Source organism: Cervus elaphus, chromosome 5 (genome assembly GCF_910594005.1).
Source record: "Cervus elaphus chromosome 5, mCerEla1.1, whole genome shotgun sequence".
NCBI classification, from domain to species: domain Eukaryota; kingdom Metazoa; phylum Chordata; class Mammalia; order Artiodactyla; family Cervidae; genus Cervus; species Cervus elaphus.
In genome coordinates, this window is record NC_057819.1 from 121,665,467 (window position 1) to 121,690,696 (window position 25,230).

Genomic DNA, 25,230 nt, shown 5'->3' on the forward strand with positions numbered 1-25,230 from the left:
TTATTATTAGAAACAATTTTTTTTAGTTGCACTGTGTGGGATGCAGGATCTTAGTTCCCTGATCAGGGATCGAACCTGCACCCCCTCCAGTGGAAGTGTGGAGTCTTAACCACTGGATCACCAGGGAGGCTCTGGGAAAGACTTTCCTGAGAGGAGAAGCCTGATGTCCCAGAACTAGGAGGGAAGGTGAAGAGTTACCATGAACTCAGTTCCACCTGTTTCCGTCTGTCCACAGTCACTGATCAGGCTGGTTGGGTTCATTGCCCCAGGATGGGCTAGGGAGCTGGACTTCCAGGTGCGCTGGGCTGAGAGGCAGGGGGACTCCAGCCCCAGGCCCACTAATAACGACACTTGTGAGTCTGTGAGATGGAGTGGGAGAAGGCGGAGGCCCTGGGAGCAGCAAGGACATGGGGAGCGAGGCAGTAGCCACCTCTCTGAGCTGCAGAATTTCTGGGCTGAGGGTCATCCTTCAATCCTTGCACTTTGGCTAAGATTCCCCAGGCATGGGCCCCGCCTCCTCCCGGTGCAGGACAGTTTGCCCGGTCCCCCACCAGGGCCTGGTGTTGGTCCCCAAAGTGCCTCATTCTAGGCTGAGGTGTCACCACTCAGACAAGGGACACGGAGGAGTCTGCTTGCCCCTCTGACCAGCAGGGGCCTCTAGGGGGCGTCCCATCTCCTATGATCCCCCCATGATTGGACCTTCAGGGTCTGCCCCACCTGGATTAGCGCTGACTCCCCCTGAATCTTCAGCCAGTCCATGTGGAGGCCCTTCCAGAGGTGGAAGGTAGCTGCCAGTGCCCGGCTGCCAAGAAAAATACGGACGGTGGGGTTCACGTCCTCAGCCCTCCACCCCCAATCTCCCCCCAGAGGCCAGGCCAGTTCACATAGGACAGGAAGCCACGAGTCTGATGGCTGGACCGGCTCCCTCACATCTCACCAGAATGCACTCGCTATCTCATCAGGAAGCGCAGGCCAGTCCCGGGTTCGGCCTCTTCTACGTGGGTGGAGGCAGAAAGCTTCTCGCAGGCCCTGGGGGCCCCTAGAAGGAAAGTGCTTCCACCTGGGGCCAAGGGGCTGCCCGTGGGCTTGGCTGACCTTCCTTCAGCCTTGGGAGCTCACCCCTTACCGAGTGGGATTTATAAGCTCATAACCCTGCAATGATAACGACTTGCACATGTGTGATCAGCGTGTGTCCTGCCTTTCGCTTTGATTCGGTGTCAAATGCTAGAGGAGGTGGGCGTTTGGTGGTAGAGGGCCGGCGCCAGTGAGGGACAGCCTCCTGTGGGGGCTGGGGGCAGAAGTCACATGGTCTTTGCTATGAATGACGTGGTCACATCGAGTACCCCTGGCCCGGGACTGTGTCTCCTCTCCTCTGTGTCCGAGTTACACCGAGGTGGACCTGGCAGATGCCCAGGTGGAAACAGAAAAGATAGGGCTGGAGGGAGGTACCTGCCCAACACCAGTTATCTGTGATTAAGAATGTGCCCTGAAAAAAAAAAAAAAAGAATGTGCCCTGGACTATTTTTACTTCATCTGTATTTTATTTCCCTCCTCTTCTGGTAGAGCTCCTTTTGGACATTTGGTCCAGTTCAGCAGAGCTAAAAGGGAAAGAGGGGTGGAGGCCCCTGTTCTTCTTACCATAGTAGGATGCTGGCATGGGAACATCCTTCTGCACTGCCCCCAGCCCTGGTCCATAGGACCACCGAGGACTCAGGTCTGGGGGCTGCAGAGGGGCCGTGGGGCCCCCGGCTCTGACACTACAGGGGTCTAGCTGGGACCACAACACACACACACACACACACACACCTGCCTTTTCTGGGTTCAGGTGTGAGGGCCATAACACACAGACAGACACACACACACACACACACCTGCCTTTCTGGCCCTGAAGTCTTGTTTCTCTGCCTTCCCCTCTCCATCCCTCACACAAAACCCACAGAGGCTTTTTTTTTAAGCATTTTTTTCTTCTTACCCCAATCAAATTGATGACCAGGAAAGTATGTGGCTTGGTAAGCAAAATTCTTGTGAAGACTAAATTCCAAAGCCCTTGGCAGCCGTGACCTCACCGCACGGATACGCGGCAGATCACGGCTGTTTTTATAAATCGCCGCCCGCCCGGGGGCAGCACACAATGGCCAGTGTTGACACCGGATTCCTCACGTTCCCCGGGCCCCCAGTCTACGTGCTGCTGCTGGGGGTCCGTCCCCAACCCTGGAGCCCAATCTGTCCTTGGGTGGACGTTCACCCGTGACTGCATGAGGAAGGACAGGCTGGACCCTGGGGCAGGTGTAGCCCCAGGAGCACTGGCCATGGCCCAAGAGGGACAAGCCCCACTGGGAACTGAGGCCCTGCCCTCCTCCCAGAGCCTCCCTGGGAGACCCAGACCTGCACCCTGCATCTCCGGCTGACTTTGTCCTGGTGGGAAGGTCTAGGGGAGGGGAGGTGGGGGCGGTAGGTGTTGAGGGTGCTCAGGGCTATGGCTGCATGCCCCTTGCCCAGAGGACTCTCCAGGACCCCTCGAGGTGGCTTCCTTTGGCCTCTGCCCCAGCACAAGCCCCACAGACACCACCCCGCCTCCCCACTACCATGTACTGATTTTTCACAGCACTCAGCCACCTGCCATCCGGGGTGGAATCACCAAGCAGGCAGGGACCCTGGATCATGCCGGCACACAGTGGGTTCTGCTCAGAGTGAACGTCAGCTCACACCTCTGGGGGTCTCACCAGCTCCCTGGGGGCCCCGCCAACTATGGCCACACAAAACAGCCGCTCAGAAGGGCGCCCTTGGGGGAGGGGACGGCACCCAGGCCTGCATGACTGATCTCACGGATTCCCTGTCACATGACGCCCAGAACCACTGCTCAGGCAGAAAGCTGCCCCAAATCTTACTCTGCAGAAGGGAATGTTGACAGCCTGGCCAGGCCAGTTCCCACCACACAGGCCTGAATTAAACAGTTTAATCAATTAGTGAGATGGAAGCCTCTGTGTCAGCTGCAGCTCTAATGAGGGGCTCCCTGCCCCCACCCGTGGGACGCATCAGCCTTCTCCCTGGGCGCCTCGACAGGGCCGGATTCAGCCCAGGTCCTCCCCAGGCGGTCGCGGCCCCAGGAGCGGGTCTGGGAGCCAGGCCCCACGGCCTCAGCTGGATGCTCGGCCACACAGGGCCAGGCCCTCCCTGCAACCAGCTTTCCCTCCACAGCCCAAGCGGCAGAGCCAGGAAGGCCCGGGGTGGGGGCGGTGGGGGCTGGGGGGAGAACTACACAACTGTCTCCATTTGTGGATGAGTTCACAAAACTCCTGGGGCCCTGGATGTGGCCCAGTGGGACTGAGGTCACAGGGACGACAGGTGGATGAGCCAGCCCCCCCCGCTCCCTTCCCCTCGTTCTCAGCCTCAAACACACACACACACCACAGGTACATGCACAGACACACGTGTAGACACACATGCATCTGCATGCAGAGGCTCCCAGGCTGCAATCTTCCAGTAGTTTCAAAGCGTCAGCACAGGACCCAGGCACCCTACAGACTCAGGCCCGGAACCCCCCCTTGATCTGTCCAGGTCAAGGCGCAGGGTCAGGGTCAATGCCAATGCACATGTGTAATCACGTGACATGGTGGGGGCATGTCTCTCTGTTTCTGCCTGCCGCCCCCCACCTCCCTAGCATCTGCAGTGAGAGTCACTCTGAACACTGACTGCACCAGCCTGCGTGTGTCCTTCTGACAATCAGACTGGACTTTCCTCAGTGGATTAGAGATAAAGCTGCCAACCCGCTCATGATCACTAGTAAGTTCCTCGTGTATTTACAGTGAGGGGGCCAGACGTTTCAACGCTTGGCTTCAGTGAGCAGGAAAGGCCAGTCAGAAAGCAAGCAAACCTCAGCCCAGCCCAATGTCCTCTGACTTCCGTTCTAAAAAAGACAGGGGCTGTGGGTCACTGACCTTGCACAGGGACTGGGCAATAATCTGGCGTAAATCTCTTTTCTTCTCTGGGCGCTGACATGTCCTGGGATGGAAGCTTGCCAGCAAGCGTGGGGTCAGGGCTGCATGCCTATCTGGCAGGGAGACCCTCACTCATACCACCAGGCCCTGGGGTAGCTAAGGAGACGGCTCGGGAAAAGGCCATTTAACACCCAGGACAATCTCCGCTCTCCACAGAGAGGACCCTGCAGAAGGACAGAGGAGCCCAGGCTCACACATGCCGGCTGTGGGGTCCACACCCCGACACCCCAGCACCGCTCACCTCCACACACTGTCCTTTGTCCACTGAGGGGTGGAACAGTGGTCCCACCTGGGGGTCCCAAGTGGGGGTCTGATAGTGACATATCCACTACAAGGATGCAAGTAGGACAGCTGTTGTTGTTGCCGCTGCTGCGGTTTAGTTGCTAAGTCGTGTCCAACTCTTTTGTGACCACATGGACTGTAATCCACCAGGCTCCTCTGTCCATGGGATTTCCCAGGCAAGAATACTGGGGTGGGTTGCCATTTCCTTCTCCAGAGGATATTCCCGACCCAGGGATCAGACACACATCTCCTGCATCTTCTGCTTGGCAGGTGGATTCTTTACCACTGCGCCACCTGGGAAGCCCACATACCCATGTCATGCTCAAAATCACCGAGGGCCGTGCGGGCCAGGGTGCAGGCTTCCTCGGCCTCTGGGAGCTGGGGGCAGATCCTGTAGTGAGAGTCCCCCACCAGCCTCCTGGGTGCTGAGCACAGTAGACAGAGGGGTCAGGGAGCCCTCTCAGGGCAGGGAGGTACCTTCCCACTCTGCCCTTCTTCCCCTGATCCTGTGGGGCGGGCAAAGGACAGAGGGGCCTCCGGGAGGGGTCTTGTCTTGGAAGAGCCTTGGCAACACTTTGGAGCACATTGAGGGTCATCTTGGAGGGTGAGAAAATGCCATCCATCCATTCAAGGCAGCAGGACACAGTGTTTGATGGAGAAAGCCCCAGGCTGGGCTCCCTACTTACTGTACTTACTCCCATCTCAAAGTGGGCCCACTCCAGGGGCAAAGCCATCTGAGGCCGTGACAGGACTCCCGTGGACCAGCGAGGAACCAGTGAGTCCAGACCCGCCCCACCCCCAGCCATACCTGCAGCTGCCCCAGTGTGACTGTCCCCGCCCTTCGGAGCCCACCCTGTCGTGCCACATCTGTGTCAGCAGTGCAGGTGGGTGGAGCCCAAACACAGGGCAGATGGGGCATCTTGAGGGGCGGAGGGGGACAGGTGAGGTCCCGAAATCCAGCCAGAGAAGAAGAGAAGCTGGGGAAGATGGGATGGGGTGGGGGGGGCGGCGGTCCACAGACAGAACTGGAGAGAGCAATGGGAAGGAGGCATGTGCAGGGCTCGAGAGGGGCCGCCCACAAGGACGAGAGGCCCAGGACGCTGGGCAGATGGGGGGCTGCAGGTGGGCCTGGTAGGCGGTCTCTGGGGCCACCGGGGCCCATCATCACCCTTGGTGCCTGGGGCAAGAAGGTGACTCAGGACAGGTAGTACTGGAACCACACCTGGACTCTCCTGGCAGAGAGCTCAAAGGCAACTGGTTACAGTGTAGCATCTGGTTGCGCAGACAAGAGGGAAACACCTGGGATTGGGGGTGGAGGGTGCAGAGAGAGACAGAGAGAGGAGAGACAGACAGAGAGACAGACGGGATGGGGAGACAGCACGGTCCCTCAAACATCAAAAACCCCACCTGCCCTGTGGTTTCCACCTACACAGAATCATTGAACTCTGAGATTCAAATAAAAGTTGGGGGCCAGTTTTCTAAAAATGCAGACACAGACACATAACCCGGCATGCTGCACACAATTTTAGGGGGAATTCACAGGCAAGCCGGGCTGCCTGGGGACCCCCGCCAAGCCCCCTTCACTCCAAGTAAGGAGGTACCTGGGTGGGTTTGTCTCCTGTAAATGTTGTAGCAAATTCCCACAAACTTGTTGTGGCTTAGAAAGCAGCCCGAGGTTATGATTGCCTGGCTCTCGAGTGTCGGGGGTTGGTTCTCTCGGGGGGACCCTCCTCCACCTCCACAGCCAGCACACTCTGTCTCTCCGGTTCTCCCTCTTCTCACTCTCTTCCTTAGAAGGGTTCTTTTAAGGACCCCTGTGATGACAATAGGCTTTCCTGGTGGCTCAGCGGTAAAGAATCTGCCTGTAATGTAAAAGCCACAGGAGCCTCAGGTTTGACCCCTGAGTCGGGAAGATCCCCTGGAGGAGGGCATGGCAGCCCACTCCAGTATTCTTGCCTGGAGAATCCCATGGACAGAGGAGCCTGGTGGGCTATAGTCTATAGGGTCGCAAAGAGTCGGACACAACTGACGCGACTTGGCACCCACATACGTAATGACAGTAGGCCCAGCAGAATAATCTCCTCATCTGATTAGCAATCCTAGTTCCATGTGTGGCTTTAACTCCCTTTTGCCATGTCAGGTAACATATTCACAGGGATTATGTGAATAATTACTCCAGGGATTCCAATGCGGACCCCTTTGGGAGCCACTAGTCTGCCATCCCCTCCGCAGCGGGTGAAGATGACAGACAGGATATGGACCACATACGTGGAAACATGGTCCAGCCAGCAGGGGGTTGAAACGAATTGTCTTCAGGAGACCCTGCTCCTCCTCCAAAACCGAGTCATTTCCTCAGTGCTGACAGGAGACAGACAGCAAAGGTAAAGGTCGTGTGGTGCTCCACCACTGTTTCCCCCTCCCCACGCCATCCCTCCCTCCCAGGCCTGTTTGCTCCTCCCACATACCAGCTCCCACCTTCCTCAAGGCCTGGCTCAAACCCCACCTCAAACACCATGGGTAAAACAGCAGTTCCGCTGCCCCTGCCCACCCACACTGCATCCCAGACCTGGCTCTGCCCTTCCTTTCCCTCCGCACTAGCGGTCACCTCAGTGTGATTCAGCATCTGTGGGTTTATATACTGACAGTCCCCCAGCTCCGGGGCAGCCTCCTGGTGCCAGAGCTGGAAGGGAAGCCCCTCAGTGTGATTCAGCATCTGTGGGTTTATATACTGACAGTCCCCCAGCTCCGGGGCAGCCTCCTGGTGCCAGAGCTGGAAAGGAAGCCCTGCAGGTGTGTCTGACTCCAGGCTCCACTCTTGCCCAGCGAAGAGGAGGCTCACAGCGACAGCACATGTATCGGGCCAGCCAGTCTGGCCTGGGATGTCCACAGGGGCCCTCATCTGGGGGCCAGGTGGCCTCTGGAGGCCAGGACAGGGACTCCCACACGCAGCAGTCTGGAGGTTTCCCTGGGTCCCAGTGGACCACACGGGCAGGTGTGGGTCAAGGCCAAGCCCTGGTGAGCACATGGCCCCTACACCTGGGGTCCATCCCACCCCGGCTCTTCCGGGCGGGCACCACGGTGCTGGGAATGAGGTCTGGGGCATATGATGAGCAGCCCGCAGCTGGAGGTTGCAGGGTCAGCCTGACTCCTCAGGTGGTCGGGACAGGGGAGAGGTGGGTGGTCCCCTTGCATTGGGGTGCAGGGGCCTGAAGCTTCAGGAAGCCCAGACCAGCAGGAGGAGAGGGCCAGGGACCCATATATGTCCTAGGAAAGCACATGGTGGAGAGGAGAAGAAAGCACCCTCAGCACAGGGGCGCTGTCAGGAAGCAGGAGAGCTGCTGCCCACAGACGCCACGGTGGCCGAGAGGCTCAGAAAGTTTCCTGATCTTGATGTTATTGGACAGCCCGGGACCTGGGGCTCCCACCAGCGTGCTGAGTGTCACAGAGGCCAAGAGGGTAGGGATCTCCTTAGGGTCTGCCAGGAGGAGGTGTTTCTCGGGTGGTTCCTGGGCCTTGGCCGACCGGTGCAGAGTGTGCAAGATGGGAGGGAGTGGACACGAGGGGTGGGGGTGGGGGTCACCACTTGGCAGGAGGAAGGTGGGATCCAGGGCACCCCGGGCCAGGACTCAGGACTCCTCCACGCCTCCCCTTCAACCTCTGGATGGAGCCACAGGGCGCTGCCGGCCGCTCCATCCACAGAGAGACAGGGGTCGCCCGGAGCCAAGACAGAGACACTGGGCCAAGGGCCACTGGTCACTCAGAAGGACCCTCCAGAGATCCTCCAGGTGCCTAGTCCCCTCAGGCCTCCACAGTGTTGAGGGGGCAGGAGTTCTGGTGTTACAAGAGTGGGCTGGTGCATGCGGGGGGCCTCAGACCCCACAGCAGCCCCTGGGCAGCAGGAAGGCATGGGCTGGAGGGAGGTGGGGGCTCTGCACACCCTCAGAAATGGTGACCTTTCCAGCCCCTCCCCAACACCCAGCGGCCCTGGACTACTGCCAGGGCTCCGCTTGGCCAAAGAGAGAAACCTCCTACGTGCTGGCACCAGGTACCCACCTGCAGGGCCGCACTCTCAGCGCCAAACCCCACCCCCTCCCCAACCTGTCCGATGAGCTCCCTCCAGACAAGCTCCTCCAGACTTTCCCAAAAGGCCTCAGCCCCCAGGCACTTCCTGCAAAGCTTCAGCCTCACGTGGAGGAAAGGCTGCTGTCCACCGGACATCAGCACACGGGGTCAAGGCCCCGGAACCTCCTGGGGCAGATCCCGGTGTCCCTGTATTGACTGACGTGAGGGACGCCAGCCTGAAGCCCGACAATCTGGTTCTGCAGCATCCGCATGCCCAGAAAACCCAATGCGTGAACCCAGGAGCAGGTCAGCTCCTCCCCCGCCGTGGGCCAGGCACGTCTGCTGCTGTTACAGGCGTCCTCCTGGCATCAAGCATCCCAGTGACTAGCCACAGTGGGACCTGTGCCCGTCACCAGACCTGCTGCTTCAGGTCATCAGCCTGCTTCTCGTTGGGCAGGTATTGAGCACCTGCTTCTTGTTGCGACCTGCAGCAGCCCACAGGTCTGAGCCAGGGCACACCTGAGCGGACCCACAGGCCTGAGCCGGCAGACAGCCACTCCTCACGGTGTGCCGGAGTCTTCCGTGCAGCTGGCTGGGTGTTCGTTGATCAGTGTTGGCCTCTCCCAGGTCCTTGGCCTCTCAGCAGTTGCTTGGGAAGAATCACAGCCTTGGGTCTGACTACATGACACCGCAGCGACGCCCTTAACAGGATGAAGAGTGTCTCCTGAGATTTTTATCTTACCCAGAACCTGTGCATATGAACTCATTGGGAAATGAAGTCTTTGCAGGCATGATCAAGATGAGGTCTTACTGGATCAGGGTGGGCCTTGATCCAGCAATTGTTGGTCGTATAAGAGGAGAGACATGTGGACAGAGATACTCAGAGGGAAGAAGGCCAAGGGACAGCAGAACAGAGACTGTGATGAGTCCACCAGATCAAGGACCAAGGACTGTTGGCAACACCAGAAGCTGGAAGAGACAAGGAGGGGTCTCCCCTGGTGCTGTTGCAGGGAGTGCACCCCTGTGCACACCTTGATTTTGGATTTCTGGTCTCGAGAACCAGAAAAAGCATCTGTTGTTTAAGCTCCTGGGTTGTGGTCATCTGTTTCGGCAACTGTAGGGCACTGACTCATCCTTGAGGACATGGGGCTCAGAACAGCCCCTGGGTATCTAGACACTTGCCCTGGGATCAGGCATTTGGGAGAAGCTGAGGTCAAAGGGCAGGATCTGGGCTAACAGGAAGGGGATGGGGTTGGTCCACCAGAAAGGCAGGGGTTCTAAGTATGGAGCTAACAGCCTCACTTCGAGTTGGGTCCAGTATGAAACGTCCCTAACGCCAGGGCTGGGGTTAGGGGGGCGCTGACCCCAGGAGAAGACCTAACCTGGACCCCCAGCTAAGGGCCACACACCCCTGACCAGGGCCGAAGATAGACGCGCCATTGATCTGTCAAGAGGCTGGTCTTTATTCCCTGGAATGGAAACACCCTGCAGTCCCAAAATGATGATGGCTGGCAAAGCCCCTCCTTTAAAAATTCAAAAACAAAATGAAAAACCATTAGGTGTCTGGCTCCATAAATTTCCATCAAAAGAAACAACTTTGAATGGTACCCAAGCCTGGTGTCCGGCGTCGGCTGTGAGCTACAGCCCCCACACTTCACCCAACATACCAGCCAAACACAGTGACTTTAGATGCTCAGAAAACAGTACAAAACGGAACACAAAGGCATTTTACGACACGGGAGTTTGCTTCCTATGGACATTTCTTTTTTAAAAAAAATATAATAACTTAGTTGGCATGTTACAGCATCTCCGATCAATCCGTCAGGGAGTCCTTGGCCGGAACCTCGTGGGGCCGCATGCAGCGTGGGCCGCCCCAGCTTGAGCGCCAGGCACCCTCCACAGTGTGCGTGTCCACCGCTGCGGCCGCGGTCACCTGGCGCTCACTCCATGCCCATCTCGCAGGGGTTCATCCCCCTCTCCTCAGCGTCCCTGTACATCCTTTGGAAATCCTTGAAGCGTGGGGCGCAGCCGAGCCAGGCCTCCCCAAAGTGCATGTGGCCGGTGAAGAGAAACTCGCCGTGCCCGGGCCGGACGCCGCACTCCAGGAGCGTGGAGACGCGCCCCCGCCAGCCTCCACCCTCGCCCTCGGGGGCTGGCCGGAACACCCTGCTCTTCTGTCGGTAGAGCCGGCTCACGTTCAGGTGGATGGCCGACTCCTGCCGCTCCGGCTCGTGGATCACTTTCTGGATGGAGCCTCGGACGACTGCAGAGGAAGGAGAGAGGGTCAGCAGGATGCTTACCAAGCCAATAGCACACCCCCCACCCCGCAGCAAACTGGGAGCTGATCCTGAATGCTGCCTTCCAGAAATTCTCATTAAAAAGCTCAATCCGCACACAAGAGGCTACCTAGGGGCTGCCCCACCACCCACACTGTCGGGGGGCAAAGATGCTCTTCTCTCAAGGGCCAGTCACAGAAGTGGGGGAAAACAGAAGACACAAACCTCATTGCGCACCAACTTTTCAAGTTGGAACAAGAAAAGTGACTGCACATAATACCCAAGATCTGCTGTGATTCTGCATCAAGATTGGACAGAAAGGGTGAAGCTTGGAGGAGAGCAAGGTGACAGGAAGGAGAAGGACAGAGCAGGCACAGCTTGGGGACCCGTTGCCTGGACCCAGATCCCCTCTGTGTGGGGCCAGAAAGAAGAAGGGGGATTGAATTTCCACTCCCCAACTGCCCTGGGAGCCTAGGGGGCCAAGTCAGGTCCCGCTGGGCCGGCTCCAGCAAACTCATACTGAGTGTTGCCACCCTTAACCCGAGAACGTTTGTGCCAACGTCACGAACAGGTAGAGGCTGAGTCCCTGACCTCAGCCCTGACCCCACCAGTGCCTCCGACTTCCACACTTTGGTGCCTGCAAGGGACCTGGGTGTGGGCGGGGCACTGCAGAGAGGCTAGAGCCGGGACTTGGGCTCAAGCACAAAGCAGAAAAATGCTCAATATGTCCTCAAATAGGAATTCCCACCTTAAAGAGGAATTCCCAACTCTTGCCTGGTCCTGCACACAGGTCCCTTTCCTTGGGCTGGGGTGGGGTGGGGGCGGTCACTCTAAATGAGTGGAAAGGAAGGTATTTTCCCGTGACCTGCAATTGGTGATGGAAGGGGGGCCAAGCCCAGTCTTCAGCAGAGTCTCTTCCCCCCAGGGGGTCTATGTCTCCCATATGGTGGGACCCTCCAGCATACTCACCAAAGTCGCTGGTGCAGACGGCCAAGAGAACCTCTGTGTGGCTGCAAGGGCGACATGGGGCTGCAGGGAGAGAAGAGAGTCAGGTGCAGAGTCAGATGGGGCCTGTGGAAGCTCGAGGAACACAGACCCTCCTGCCTACAGCACACAGGTCACGTGACATCCTATAACTCCTCTGATGTCCGCAGCAACTGTCTAGGCCCCAGGCCTCTGCCACCAAGGAGCCAAGAGAGAAAGCAGGCGGGACCATGGCCTCTGCCTCGTGGGTGGGGAGATGCCTCTAGGAGCTCCAGGCTTACCTAGGCTGCCTGCGATGGCATGAAAATGAAGGGCAAGTGGGGTTTTGTGCAGGACTGCACTCAGCTCATGTCTGCAGTCACACTTGACAAGGAGCCACTGGGCTCCAAGTCACTTCTCAGTGCCGAAACCAACCCATGCTCACCTGAAGCCGCATTCCTGACACCAGCCTGGCCAAGAGCCTCGCCTGGCCTCGGTGGCCAGGCCTGGAAATGCCAGGGCCTCCCATTCACACTGCCTGTCCCCACGGTCCCATCTGCCACCCCCATTCCATAGGAGGTCAAAGCACTGTCTAGAAGCACCACAAGGCTGTGGCCCTGCTAAACGCATTGGTGGGAGTGAGAGATGTGTCCACCTGCTTCAGCAGTGGGGTCCTTATCTAACCGACAAGGCCAAGTGACCACCTCCAAACCCCTCCAGACACCTCTCACAGCAAGCTCAGTTCACAGAATCCCCTCTGAGATCCCCAGATGTGGGAGGGGGCCGATTCCTCCAGACAAACCAGTCCCTCTCGGTGGGCCTCTGCCCCGGGTCAGCCCTCCACCTACTGACTCAGACGGGCAGGAGCCCTCCAGAAAGGCTGGGGCAGGCGGGGAGAGAGAAACCGCGAGACTTGGGGGACCCCTGGGGACCACAGCACTCCTAACTCAAGAGTGGATGTAGGGAGACACGAGTTCATTACTTGGCTCTGATGTTGCACTTTTCCTCACCTGTTTCTAGGGGCCCAAACTCCCTAACAACAGAAACATTAGGTATGAGCGCTCACCAGGAAAAGCTTCCCTCGGCCCTTTCACATTCTAAAGGCCCCACAGGGTCTCCAGCCTTGACGCTCACTGGGCCTGGACGAAGCTACAGCTGTCCGCCTGCCTGGCTCTGAACTGGGCTGAGCTGTCACCTGCCCAAGGGGCTGCAGTGACTCGGCCCTAGAGGAAACAGGCAGACTCGGAGAACAGGAGGAGCCTCTGGGGCCCCGAGTGTGTGTGTGGGCAACCAGAGATGACCCTGGAGTCTCCAGCGTCCTGGGACGCCCTGAGGATGGACATGATGTGTCCAGAGTGCTGGCCTTCCTGTCCTGCCCCCGGCAGGGGTGGGTGCACGCGTCCCAGTCCAGTCTGGTGAGTGCATGACTCACGGGTGCTTCTGTCAAGTTATCAGGAAAAAGGAGAAGCCGCAGAACAAGAACAGCCTGTCGGATGCGTCGGAAGCATCTGAGAGGACGGAGCGCCTCCCGCCCCAGCTCCAAATCCCGAGCCTTCGTGCTCTTTGTCACGAGTGTGGACCCGCCAGCCTCAAGGCCTCCCCTAAAAAAAGAGGGTGGCCAACTGGGGGGTCCCCCACCTCTAGCCTGCTGGGGGCCTGCTGCCCACAGTAGGCCTGACAGAGGTCACTATGGTGAGGAAAGTGGGCTGCACAGCCTCACGTGCCTTGGGGGGACTTGTATCTTATGAGAGGTAGCTCATGGTGGTGGAGAGACTTCCCGTCCTGGTGGTGCCCCCAATGCCCACTGGGGCAGAGGCCCCCACCTAGGGCCCTGGGGCCAGGCCTTGCAAGCTTCAAGGGCAGGGGGATGAGAGGCGAGGTCTGCACAAGCTCTCTAGAAGCTGAGACAGGCCCAGGCCACGGACCCTGGTCGGACTGCAGGCCTGGGTGTGTGTAATCGCCAAGCCCTGGAGCCTCACCTTCTGTGGGTCGTAGGCCCCAGGACCTTGGCTGAATGCTGGGGAGAAAGGTGGCACGAGCTTGTCCCGGGCCCTGACTCAGGCCCAGCCCCACAGAGGATGTCCGAGGACCCGGTGGCCCCAGGGGCAGATGGGCAGCAGCCTGCAGACCCTCCTGTCGAAGCCTCAATGAGCTGGCGCCACACTGACAGCTGGAGCTAACAAATCCCGCATCCCCTGCAACTCTCTATGACCCTGAGCTTTATGAAGTGTAGGCACCTTCGTGGAGAATCCAGGCTGCCGATGCTAGAATCCAGCAGCAGTCTGGAAACAATTATTAATCGGAGTCAGGCTTGTAAAGGCGGAGTGGAATGCACTGGTTCCTGACACATCGAATCTCGTTTCCTTGCGGGGAAGGTGAGGAGGGGGCGACCCAGGGGCCGGGTGGAATTCTGGCCTGTAGTTCTCGGAAAAGGGGAGGGGCGGGGGAGTGTGGACATGGAGCAGATTATTCTGGAATGTGTATAAAATGAACTGAATGAAGTGGGGAAAAAAACAGGGTCAAGGAGACTAGCCTGGGGGTGGCGGGGACGCAGGTGACAATGGCAGGTACACAAGGGAAGGGCAGCACCCCACTGTCAGGCTCCGGGCAGCCTGACGCCCAAGGAGATGTTTGCAGATGGGGGGATGCTGCTTCAGCAGGTGGGACGGCCCAGGTAAGGATGACTAGGGAGGAGATCTTGTGTGAGACACCCTCTGGGGTCTCCAGCGCAGCCTTGCCAGGTGGGGAAACGCAGCATTTTAACAGGGAGGAAAGTGCAGGTGGCAACGTGGCCAGTGTTCCCTAAGCCAAGAGCCTCCTCTGATCGGCACGACAACCCCGCGCTCATCCCAACTCCAGGCTGCAAGGTAACATCGCCCCACAGGACCCTGAGGGAACTGACTGAGGCTGGTCGCCCCCTGTAGAGGCCCCACAAGCACAAGGAACTACCCCCCTCACCAGCTATCTCCCCCACACCTGCTCTCCTCCCTTCCTTTTCCTGGTGAGCAAGGGGTCACACCTTCCACCCCAAGAGCCCGGAGCTGGGTAAGATGAAAAGTAATCTTAATAATGACTTGGGGGGCTGGAGAAGCACTGGTGCAAGAAAACTAAATTTTCAGGGAAAAAATTAAGTTCTCTTCTGTTTCCAGGAGATAACCAAGTTTCTTCTCACTTCTGCATGCTGTTGTTTATCTCCCACAGCCCATCAAGGCCACCCCTATATTCTAAGGTGCCTGAGGGGGGGATGTCAGCAGGGGCCCCTCAAAGGGATCATTTGCCTCTGACTCATCAACAGAGTGGTTTCAAAGGGGACGGGGAGGTGAAGCCCATCAGAAACTATGGGACCCAGGCCGCCTCACCCCACCTGGCACCCACAGGCAGCGATGGGTGTCACTTCTGAGCCTTCACGGCTGGCACAAAGGGGAGTCCTCCTGCCCCTCCCCACCCTTCAGCTGTGGGTCTAAAACACCACTGCTATCCCCCTTCACCTGCACACAGAGGGCCAGCTCTGGGTGGGCATCACACACAGCCCACCCCTGCTTCTCAGCTCCCTAAGCAATAAAAGAATAGGCTGGAATCAGGGGTCCCAGAAGAACCCCCAAAATGGGGTCTGCCTCTGTCTCTTAGAACCAGACCGAGTAACACCCCTGCCCTCCCTTGCTGGCCACCCCAACGGGTCCCCCAGCCCACAGGGCCATGGGGTTGCTGACGGTGCCCGTTTACCCAAGTATACTGGGACCCTGCAGAAGATGGTCGGCCGGGGCCACAGTGAGGCCTCAGCATACAGTCCAGGCGTGGCCTGGAGCTTCTTCCACTAGTGAGCTGCATCTGGCTGCTCGCCTGCCTTTTATATCCTGCCAGGAGGAGGGAGTGTTGGGTTCCTCAGGTGCCTGGCGAGGCCCTCGTGGGAGGGGGACGGGGAGAGGCAGGTCCTCCTGCTCCGGCCACATGGCAGCCCAATCCTGAGTTGCCCAGGGCTGAAGGACCCCTGCCGCCCGCTTGCCCCTCTGTCTCCGCCTGCCTCTCCGTTCTCGCCTCTTCTTTGGCTGTCGGCACGTCTCAGTTCATACGAGGCAGCCGATTGTGCAACATGATGAACACGAGGCTGACACGCTCACCGTAAACACGCCCGGCGGAACCACCCAGAACTGCGGCCGGCAAGGCTCATGCACATCTCCCCTCCTCCAGGATCCCGGCCCACAGGGCCTCTCCTCTCATGTCAGCACAAACTGGAACTCGTGACTCATCGTCGAGGGAGAAGGCTTGTCCACCTCCCCAGCAGGTTGCTTCCTGGGCTGCTCGTCCCCAGGACGTGCGCTCACCTTCACGGCCCACGCACCAGGGACCCGGCTTCACCGGGGTCTCCCAGCTGGAGCCAGGGCCAGACAGGAGGGCGCTGCCCTCTGAGAGCCCGCCTGGCCCCAGGGGAGGTCACTGCTGCCAGATGGCTGGCACCAGCATTCCACATTACGTACTCATTCCTTTGGCATTAAAAGCTTAGGGACGCATCCCTGGGGAGAAGGGACAGACCAGCCTCCCCGGATCCCTGCTGCCCTCGCCTCCTTCAGGACAGAGAGGTGCTGGGCCCATAGCTGCCAGACCCTGGGAGCATCTTGAGTCCCCGTCTCAAGTTCTAAAAGTCACTGCGTCTGTACTGCCCCAGGCCAGCGCCCCAGCCACTGGGCAGATAGATGGACACTTACACCCCAACACCCCCAGGGTCCCTGGGATCCCTGCAGGCCCCAGATTTAAAGAGACACTCCAGGGCCAGGCAAGCATATGGCTGGGGGTAACAAGGGAACCCCAGCAGCCCAATGTCCAGCCGCAGCCATGCAACCAATGTGGGGCCCTGGCCAGTGACCAGATGACCCACCCCATCACATGGGGCCTCCTCCCTGGGGCCCTGTGGGGCTCTCCCAAACCCACTTACTGCCCTAGCCTGGAAACATGGGCCTGGGGCCTGGGGAAGCACAGACCCTGGGCCCAGAGAAGGGGAGAGAAAGTCTCGGGTCCCCAGGGCTGAGTCACAGGCTGAGTCACCCCAGGTTGCAACCATACTGTGAATTTTCCACCACAGACTCCAGTCTGCGCTGACCGGAGCACCCAGGTGGCATCACGGAAAGGCCTTTACACCATGGCCTCTGAGAATCTGGTGGGAGCCGCACAGCAAAGTGGAACAAAGTTCTAGCCAGAGAGAATGTGTGGCCAGTAGCCCAATGGCTTCAACCCATCAACATTTTATCAGTAAAAGGAATGCTAGTGAGTTCCTAATATCTGCCCCCATCGCCATGGTCAGGCACATCAAATTTGGTGACTGGGTTTTTCCAGAACTTGTTTTTATGGCGAGTTTATCTCCAGTGGCTCCCCGCTCCATACGCATACACACCAGAGTGAGCCGGTGATCACTTGCTGGTGATCAAGATAAAGGCTGTTGTGGTTAAAGTTTTATTCAAGTCCTGGGGTTTTATAGCCACTTTCAGCATTCCTGACAGGGTCCTATCCAGTCAGGCCCTGAGGGGAGGGGTGCTACGTGGACAGTCAGGCCCTGGGGGCAGGGGTCCTACCTGGGCAGTCATACACTGAAACTCTATAACAGACCACTTTAGGTTGAGAGAGAGTTAAGGTTTTGGAAACTCATCGGAGTCAAGAACAACAGGACAACATACTGTAGATTCACACTCAGGAGAAAAGTCTACATTTCAAATCCTAGGAGGTCTGAGTTTTTCCAGTGGAAGATTTTATTCACTAAAATGTGGAGATTATACTATTCTTGGGGCTGATCCGCCCCTCATGCCAGGTGTTTGGACCTCAGCACTGCTGACGTGTGGGGCCAGGTCATCCTCCATGCTGGAGGGACCATGCCAACACTTGGGGCCAGCTCATTCTCCGTGTTGGGGCTGCCCCATGCATTACAGGGTGTGAGCAGCACCCTTGCCTCACCTCCATCACTTGATGCCAAAGCACCCCCCAGTGCCCGTCATCTCAGCTGGTCATTGACGAACAGCTGCCTGGAACCTGTCCCCAAGATGATCTGAGCTCCCACCTTCCCCTTGGGAGGCATCTTGCTACCAACTAGTTTGGGAATTGACAAAAGATGGTGCAGATGGTTCACCCAAGTGCTGTCAGCCCCCGCCCCACACAATCGGACCCCGTGAAGCCATCTGTGCCTCGGGGCTAGAGCCCCACCGGGCCTGGATGTCCCTGATGAAATGACGAGGACCCTGAGTGTGCCCTGTGTGGGAGCTCTTGGGGTCACACACTCCTCTCTGCCCACAGAACTTTCCAGAGACCAACACTGCTCCACACAGGGTGCAGCAGAGCTGTCTGCTGGCCTCAAAGAGAAGGAAGGAAAATCTGAAGCCAACACACCAGCCCTCGGCCACCCAGAGACTCTCTCAGGGACCTCACCCAAAGTCCCCAGATCGTCACAGCCTCTCAGCCACCCTGCCTGGCATGGCGCTGATGCCCTCAGCTCCACATGGACGAGTCCTCACTGACACTCACACATAAATCGGCTCGGGAACCCAGGACCGGCCCGCGATTCAGGACACCCCAGCTCTGGAACAGGAATCAGCCTCAGCTCCCACCCAGAACTCAGATGTTTCAGGGGCTGCAGCTGACACCCAAAACACCTGACCGACTCGTGTGTCAGAAGAAACTCTGGAGGAGTTTGGACGGTAACAGCACCCATTTCCAATTGCAGCCACAGCTGGCCCAGGGGAGAAGAGTGTATTGGGGCCAGGACTGTGTCACGGCTCTGTTCCGACCCACGGCCATCATCCTGAGTCCACACTGCCCACAGCATGCCGGGGGCAGCCTTGGCCACCCTCGGGCAGACCCGCCAGGTCTGAAGCCCAGACTTGGGCAGCGTGATTCTTCCCCATGGGAGGAGGTGGGGGCAGGAGACGACGGCTGCGGGGCAGGCCCAGCAAACAGGAGAGGACCCCCCCGAGGCCACCCCCGCACCCTGCGCCCACACTCACCCGACAGGGCGTGCAGGTCCGGCCCCGCGCGCCTGCTGGTCAGCTCGTACTGGAAGCCCGTGGTCCTCCTGCTGATGTCTTGCTGTGGCGTCGCCTCCACGAACAGGCCCCCCTGCTCGAAGCCGAAACACGGCGCCTGGCCGGGCCCGAGGTCCCCGTCCCGCACCAGCAGTTTCAGTTCTCCAGTCTTTTCCAAATAAATATTGGCCCCCGAGGAGCCCCTGAGGGGCTTGATGCACAGAGTCAGGTGCCGGGAGGGCGAGAAGGTGTTGGGGCGCAGGTTCACGATGAGCGCCCCGGTCGGGTACATCCACTCCACGGTGCCCGCCGAGCAGCGCAGGTAAACTTGCTCCACCTCCTTCCTGTGGGCCTCGTGCGTCAGCCCGCTGCGGAGAGGGGGAGACTCGTCAGTCGGGAGAGGCACCTGAGCACCGCGGTAAGGCATCCGCCTACAATGGGGGAGCCGCAGTAGACATGGGTTCGATCCCCAGGTGGGAAAGATCCCCTGGAGGAGGGCACGGTGACCCACTTCAGTGTTCTTGCCTGGAGGATCCCCATGGACCGAGGAGCCAAGCAGGCCACAGTCCATAGGGTTGCAAAGAGTCGGACACAACTGAGGCAGCTTGGCACAGCACGGCAGCACCCCTTGCCCAGACAGGTGTGGGCGCTGTCGCCACCATGCAGCTGAGGGCCCATCTCCAGGGAGGGGGGTGCGGCCATGCTGTCCCACTTGTCCGGCTCTGAGCACTCTAGTGCGTGTGGGAGCTCCCGGGCCCTCTCAATACCCCGACACTCCACTGGCCTCTGAGCCCAAGTCCTTGGGGTCTCTCCCTGAGCTGGGATGATGATGGGTGCGGTGGAGGTGGGAAGCACGGAAGGGATGTATCTTCCAAAAAATAAACAGGGAAACACCAGCCAGACGTTGGCACCAACCCAGGTTCCCGATGACCAAATGAGGGTCAGGAAGCTCATTTGATGGGAGATTCCCATTGAGTGGAGTGGAGACCAGGGAGCAGATTCAAGTGACAGGAAGCACGCTGGAATGCCAATGCCATACAATAAAGAATGCACTCCAGGGAGCAGCTTTTAAACCAACGGGAACATTAGCAATTTGGTGGTTTGGGGGGGGGGGGGCGGCGTTGTTGGAGGTTGTTGGTGAGTTTTGTCTTTAGGGTCCCCTTTAGACACAATGTTCCTATTGTCTTGAAGGCAATGATGTGACCGCTTTGTCATTCATTTGAGAACCCGAAGACCCTGCATTGCCAATCGTGGTTTGTTGTTGTTGTTGTTTTTTCCAAAACAAACTCAAATCATCAAAGCAAAATACAAAAGTCAAGAGAAGGTCCTCCACGGGGAGACACGGGAGGGAACTATGGAAAAACATTACAAAAGATCTGTGGATGCCTGTCTTCCTGATGGGGACTGCTGAGGAGTTCAGTGGGTTTCAGTCCTAATAAATGCCAAACAGGAAAAAATGAAGTGTGCTATGCTCTTGGGGTGGCAGGTCTTGAGTAAGTTGTAACATTATGTTTTCGAGAAATTGAAACCATCAAAAACGTTCAAGTTTCCCCTACTCAAACTTGTAATGTAAATGTCAGCTTGTGGTGACGGTTACGTCATGACCACCGAGCAGCCCTGGAACTCAACCCGGTGACTTCAACTAAGTGTTTTATTACATGAAATTTGGTTCTGATCAGATCTCAGACAGGTTCACCCACATTCTTAGGATTTTTATGTGAAATAAACAATGCTATATTCAGAGCCCTGGCCTGAGTGAGTTACCAGAAACCTTTTCTGCAGAGGAGAAAACACATAACATATGGTTTGCATTTACTGTTGGTGACTCACGCTCCGGGCCCCGAAAAGCCTCGCTTTTCATACGACGGCCAGCTGCAGGCTGGGGCTGCACAGTCACCCTGCAGACCACATCAGAAGGACGTGTCAAGGAGGTGAACTCCCTCCTAACCCCACTCCCCACCCCCAAGGCCCTGGGTCATAGGCAGCCTGGCCTCAGACGCCTACTGGGGCCGCACACGCAGAACAGACTTACAAATTACAGCCACATAAAACTCACACAAGCTCATCTGACACACAGGAGGGGATGGGTATAATTACAGTGCCGGGTGACAAAATTAGACTAAATGGTGTGTGGTTGCCACAGATGACTATAATCAGCCCTGCTCTTATGCAGCCACACAAACTTTATCACGGTGTCCCTCCTCTCCTGGCTCCAGCCTCGAGGGGCATCTGGACACTTGCCCCATGCCCAGGCACCAAGCCTCAACTCTCTCTCCCACAAAAACCATCCCGTCAAAGGCTTTGCTTCCCTCTCAGTGGGAAGAGGGGACCCTAGGGGTCGAGGGAGTGGAGAACCCACGGCAGAGGCTGTGGGTACCTCTCACTAAGTTGTCTTAACCTCAACAGTGGAGGGGGAAGAGGGAGTGGACTTACCCTCCACCCATGTCTTGGCAGGGGTGAAGGGGGCCCTCATGGGGACTGATGGCCAGCCCACACTGCCCAGGGGGAGGTGGACCTGAGGCCCTGGGGGCTGCCACCACCAGCCTGTTCACGTGACCACATGCATCCATTTACTCACAACTCACTCGCCACCTAAAAGAGAACTAGGAACAAAAAGACAGTGGATAGAGAAGAAATACGGAGCCCATCACTTTACCCTCTAGCAGGTCCACCCCATCCCCAGAACCTACACAGGCTCTGCTCTGCCTCTTCTCTTTTTTTAAATTACTTATTTTTATTTATTTATTTGGCTGTGCCAGGTCCTACTTGCGGCACACAGGGTCTGCTATCTTCGTTGTGGCACACAGGACCTTTAGCTGCATCATGTGAACTCTTAGTTACGGCATGTGGGACCTAGTTCCCTGCCCAGGGATCAAACCCAGGCCCCCTACATTCTGAGCACGAGTCTTAGCCACCGAACCACCAGGGAAGTCACCACCTCTGCTTCTCTCTTGTTCTAGTAAAACATCAGGACCAAGACTCCCACTAGGCGCCCAACACAGGAGTGTCCACGGTCACATCACAGCAAGAGCTCCATTCAGACAGACATCTGCTTGGTTCAGCCTGGGGCCAGCTGAAGCAGAAGATTCACGGTCTACCTAGTACCTACCGGAAAATCTAGTCACCACTGAAAGACTGAAAATGCAAAAGTGCTATTAATGCAAAAGTGCTGGAGATGCAAACACACAACACATTGGTAATGGTCACTGCTGATGGTATTTTACGATTTTCATATAACATGCAAGTGACATCCTAACCAAGCAAAAATGAAATAACTATGCCCTGATGTGATGAAGCTAAGGGATTCAGGGGGAAAAAAAAATGGTTCTATTCATCCTCAGGAAACTGAGAAAACTGATTTGATCTTGGATTATTTAAACTGAGTTAATGCATTAAAAAGGTGGAGGGGGGGAGAGTTGGCAAGTGTCACTCCCAGGAGGACCCACACCTGTGGAGCACCTTTCTGGGAAAGATGGCAAATTCCAAGTTGCTACAGGGACTATCTGACGGGGTCAGTGTGGAAGCAGCAGAGCCCACACCACTCGTACCCACAGCCTGGTCCAAACCCTGAGTCACCAAAAGGAAGTGATGGTCTCTGGTTGACTAAAGTCAGGAAGAGCTTCAGATCAAGGGCGAAACCAAAAGGCTCTGCTTCCTGGAGTTACCTTTCATTTCCCCACCTCACAGGAGAGACAGCCCAGGTGTGACATACTAACTGGCAGTGCCCAGCCCGTCGCAGTGGGAAAGTTCATGGTCCACCTTTATGACCAGGGTCTAATAAAGATAGGACGCATCCTGTCCTGGCCGAGGGAGAGGGATTTCAAAACCCTCTACTTAATTACTTGGATACACCCAGAAACACATCCAGCCTGTCAAATGTGAGTGGCCAGTGTCGTAAAAAAGCAACTCCCTTCCTATCAGGGGATCAGAAACCACCCTGCGCATTGGGGCTTGCACCACCCTGTGCCGTCTTTAGAACAGCTCATAAAAAGTCATAAATGCTATAGAATCAGCAGGCAAACCGGTGCACCAGGGTAAGAATCTGTCAGCTGATCTGTGGAAAAAAAAAAAAAAAGGTAACTGGAGGGGTAGCGATTACAACCCTGGTGTGGGGGGAGGGGGGTCTTATGCTCCTGGAATGTGACTTGGACCTCTCTCTGCGCCGGATCCTACCCATAACTTCTACAGCCACTGCAGCCTCCCTTGACAAGTTTCTACCTCTAGGTTGAGTGGAGGACATTGGAGGGTGTCCAAGACCAGGGGTTCATTAGCAGTGATGGAGGGAGAGGGGATACAGGCAAGCGACTCTGCTTCTCCAGATAGATAAGAGGATGCACAGGAAGAAGAAGGGATTCCTCTATCCACCACAAACACCTGCATGGTCCCCAGGGGAGGCATCCTCTGCACACTGGTCCTCCAAGAATGTGAAAAGGGTATCAGCTCCTCCTCTGAAAATTCAAGCTCACAGGGGTGGGACTGAGTTTCTGTTTTTGATCTGCCGAAGCAGGACACCCCAAGGCCTCATTTTGGGGATGCACTGATTCATCCAGCAGAGGCTGCAAAAGCAGGGAGTTTAATTACCAGCGAGGGGGGAAAGGGCAGCCCCAGAAGAGCGTGTCAGAGTCAGAGGCTCCCAGCCAGCTCTGTGCCGGCGCCAGCATTCTCCAGGCTAACCCTCACCCGGAGCTCGGATCGGCCGTGCAGGGCCCAGTCTCAGCTCCACCAACCCCTGCTGCCGGCAGACCTTCTGTAGCCCAGAGGGCGGGTGACACCAGCCCAACCGCCCAACCTCAGGAGCCCCGGATCTTCACTCTGGGATGGGTGGGAAGCAGAGAGAAAGGAGCAACGTAATTGCCAATTTCCACAGAGAACTGGGGGCTTCCCGGGCGGCTCAGCAGTAAAGAATCCGCCTGCAATGCAGGAGACACCGGTTTGATCCCTGAGCGGGGAAGATCCCCTGGAGGAGGAAATGGCAACCCACTCCAGTATTCTTGCCGGGAAGATCCCACGGAGGAGCATGCACAACTGGGTCTGGACTTATCCAAGATGACCAGCAGCTGCCCTGCTGACGCACAACCCAGCACCCTGGCACAACCCTGCCCTTCTCGGAAAAACCATCTTCACTCAAAACAACCCCATGACACCCCCACAGCATGAGGTGTCTGCCAGCGGGAGTCTTCCCACCAGAAGGCAGCGTTTAAGGGGCCCTGCATGGTGGGACGCCCGGACACCCAGACCCCAAGAGAGTCCCGGCCCACTGTGTTTTCGGAGAAGACGACCCTAGATCTCCCTCGCTCTGCAAACTCTTGAACCCGCAACTTCAGAAGCACATGCCGTCTTCTCCGACAGCGAGGTGCCGGGCTCCGGCCGGCGCCTTGGCAGACGGCTGTTCTCGTCCTGAGTAGCTGCGCTCTCACCAACCACCCCCCCTCCCCGCCCACGCTTGTGACTTGCCTGTCACACTGCAGTTTAAAAAAAAAAAAAGTCCTCGGCTGCCTGCCTTGGCGGAGGGCGTGAAGGGGGGTCGCCGAGCCCAGCGCGCGCTGCCAAGGGCGGCCTGACCTTCACCGGGCGGGGCGGGGGGCTCGACCAGGCCCAGAACTCGCCCGGCGCAAGGTGCCCGCCCGCGGTCTCCGCCCGCACCGACGTGGTCAGCGCGCGGTCAGCGCCAGGGCCCCCTCTCCGACCACCGGAGCCGCCGCTCCTTCCTACCAATCCGTCTGTCCCTTCCCGCTCGGCCCTGAGCGCAGGCCCGGCTCCTCCCGGCCCGGGGCGCGCAACTCCTCGCCGAGGGCAGAGCCCTGGAAGGGCCAGAGGGCTGACCCCCGATCGCCTCCAGTGAAGGGTCGCGGGGTCCGGGCTGCTGCTCTCTGGGAACCAAGCGGCGACCCGTGCGATCCTGCGCCGGGAGAGCTGGCTGCCGGACCGAACCGACCCCACCGCGCTGCAGGCGCGCCTTCCCCTGGGCGTCTCCAGGGTCGGGGGACCGGGACGCCGCGGGCTCTTTTGTTCTAGAACCGGGGGCGGGGGAGGGCGGGGACCGCACTCGGCCTGGAGAGCGGGCCCCCGGGCCCCCGAGCCCCCGCGCGCTCGGCCCGCGCGGGAGGGGAGTGGAGGCGAGGGCCGGCCTCGCGCCGCACGAACTCACCTCCCCTTCCAGCTGCACAGGTCGCTCGAGTACTGCGCGCCCGCGCCGCCCAGTAGCACGGCCAGCAGCAGCAACAGCGGCGGCGGTCCAGGGCCCGGGGCGGGGGGCCTCGGCCACAGCTGCCCCGCGCGCCCCCCAGCCGCCCGCGTCGCGCCCCGCATGCTCTGGCTCCGGCTCGGCCGCCTGTCCCGCGTCCGCGCCAAGCGAGCAGACCCTCAACCCGGCGCGGCCGGGCGGCCGGGCTCCGAGTTCAGGAGGTCAGGTCGCGCGCCCCCCGCGCCTCCAGGGCGGCCGCCCGCCCATCCCCGCCGAAGTCGGGGCCGCCCGAGCCGCTGGAGCCGCTGCACCCGTGCGCGAAGATCCGCGCCCGCCGCCGCCGCCAGAGCCTCTGAAGTCTGCAAGTCCGCGGTCCGGGTCCCGGCTCAGCTGGGGGGCGGCGCCCGTCCCACCGCTCCGCCCCCGCCCCGGGTCCGCCCCCGCGCGCCGGAACCCCGCCCCTT

The 25,230-nt window shown here is 58.4% G+C and overlaps 1 protein-coding gene across 1 annotated transcript; it reads right to left on the reverse strand.

Moving 5' to 3' along the window:
* Window positions 1–10,084: 10,084 nt before the first annotated feature.
* METRNL (meteorin like, glial cell differentiation regulator) lies at window positions 10,085–25,127 on the reverse strand. The gene is made up of 4 exons (XM_043905102.1): window positions 24,731–25,127; window positions 18,565–18,950; window positions 11,588–11,647; window positions 10,085–10,605 (listed from the first exon to the last, which is right to left on the reverse strand). The coding sequence occupies exons 1-4, from the start codon at window positions 24,889–24,891 to the stop codon at window positions 10,283–10,285; spliced, it is 930 nt and encodes a 309-aa protein (XP_043761037.1). The 5' UTR covers window positions 24,892–25,127; the 3' UTR covers window positions 10,085–10,282.
* Window positions 25,128–25,230: the final 103 nt, after the last annotated feature.

Bases quoted from the DNA above. Each gene is read 5' to 3' on its own strand.
- METRNL (XM_043905102.1), bottom strand. From the start codon at position 24,891: ATGCGGGGCGCGACGCGGGCGGCTGGGGGGCGCGCGGGGCAGCTGTGG. The intron at 18,951-24,730 runs GTGAGTTCGTGC...CCCTCTCCGCAG, and splicing joins CTGTGCAGCTGGAAGGGGAG to CGGGCTGACGCACGAGGCCC. The intron at 11,648-18,564 runs GTGAGTGTGGGC...CTCTCCCTGCAG, and splicing joins GGACCTGCACGCCCTGTCGG to CCCCATGTCGCCCTTGCAGC.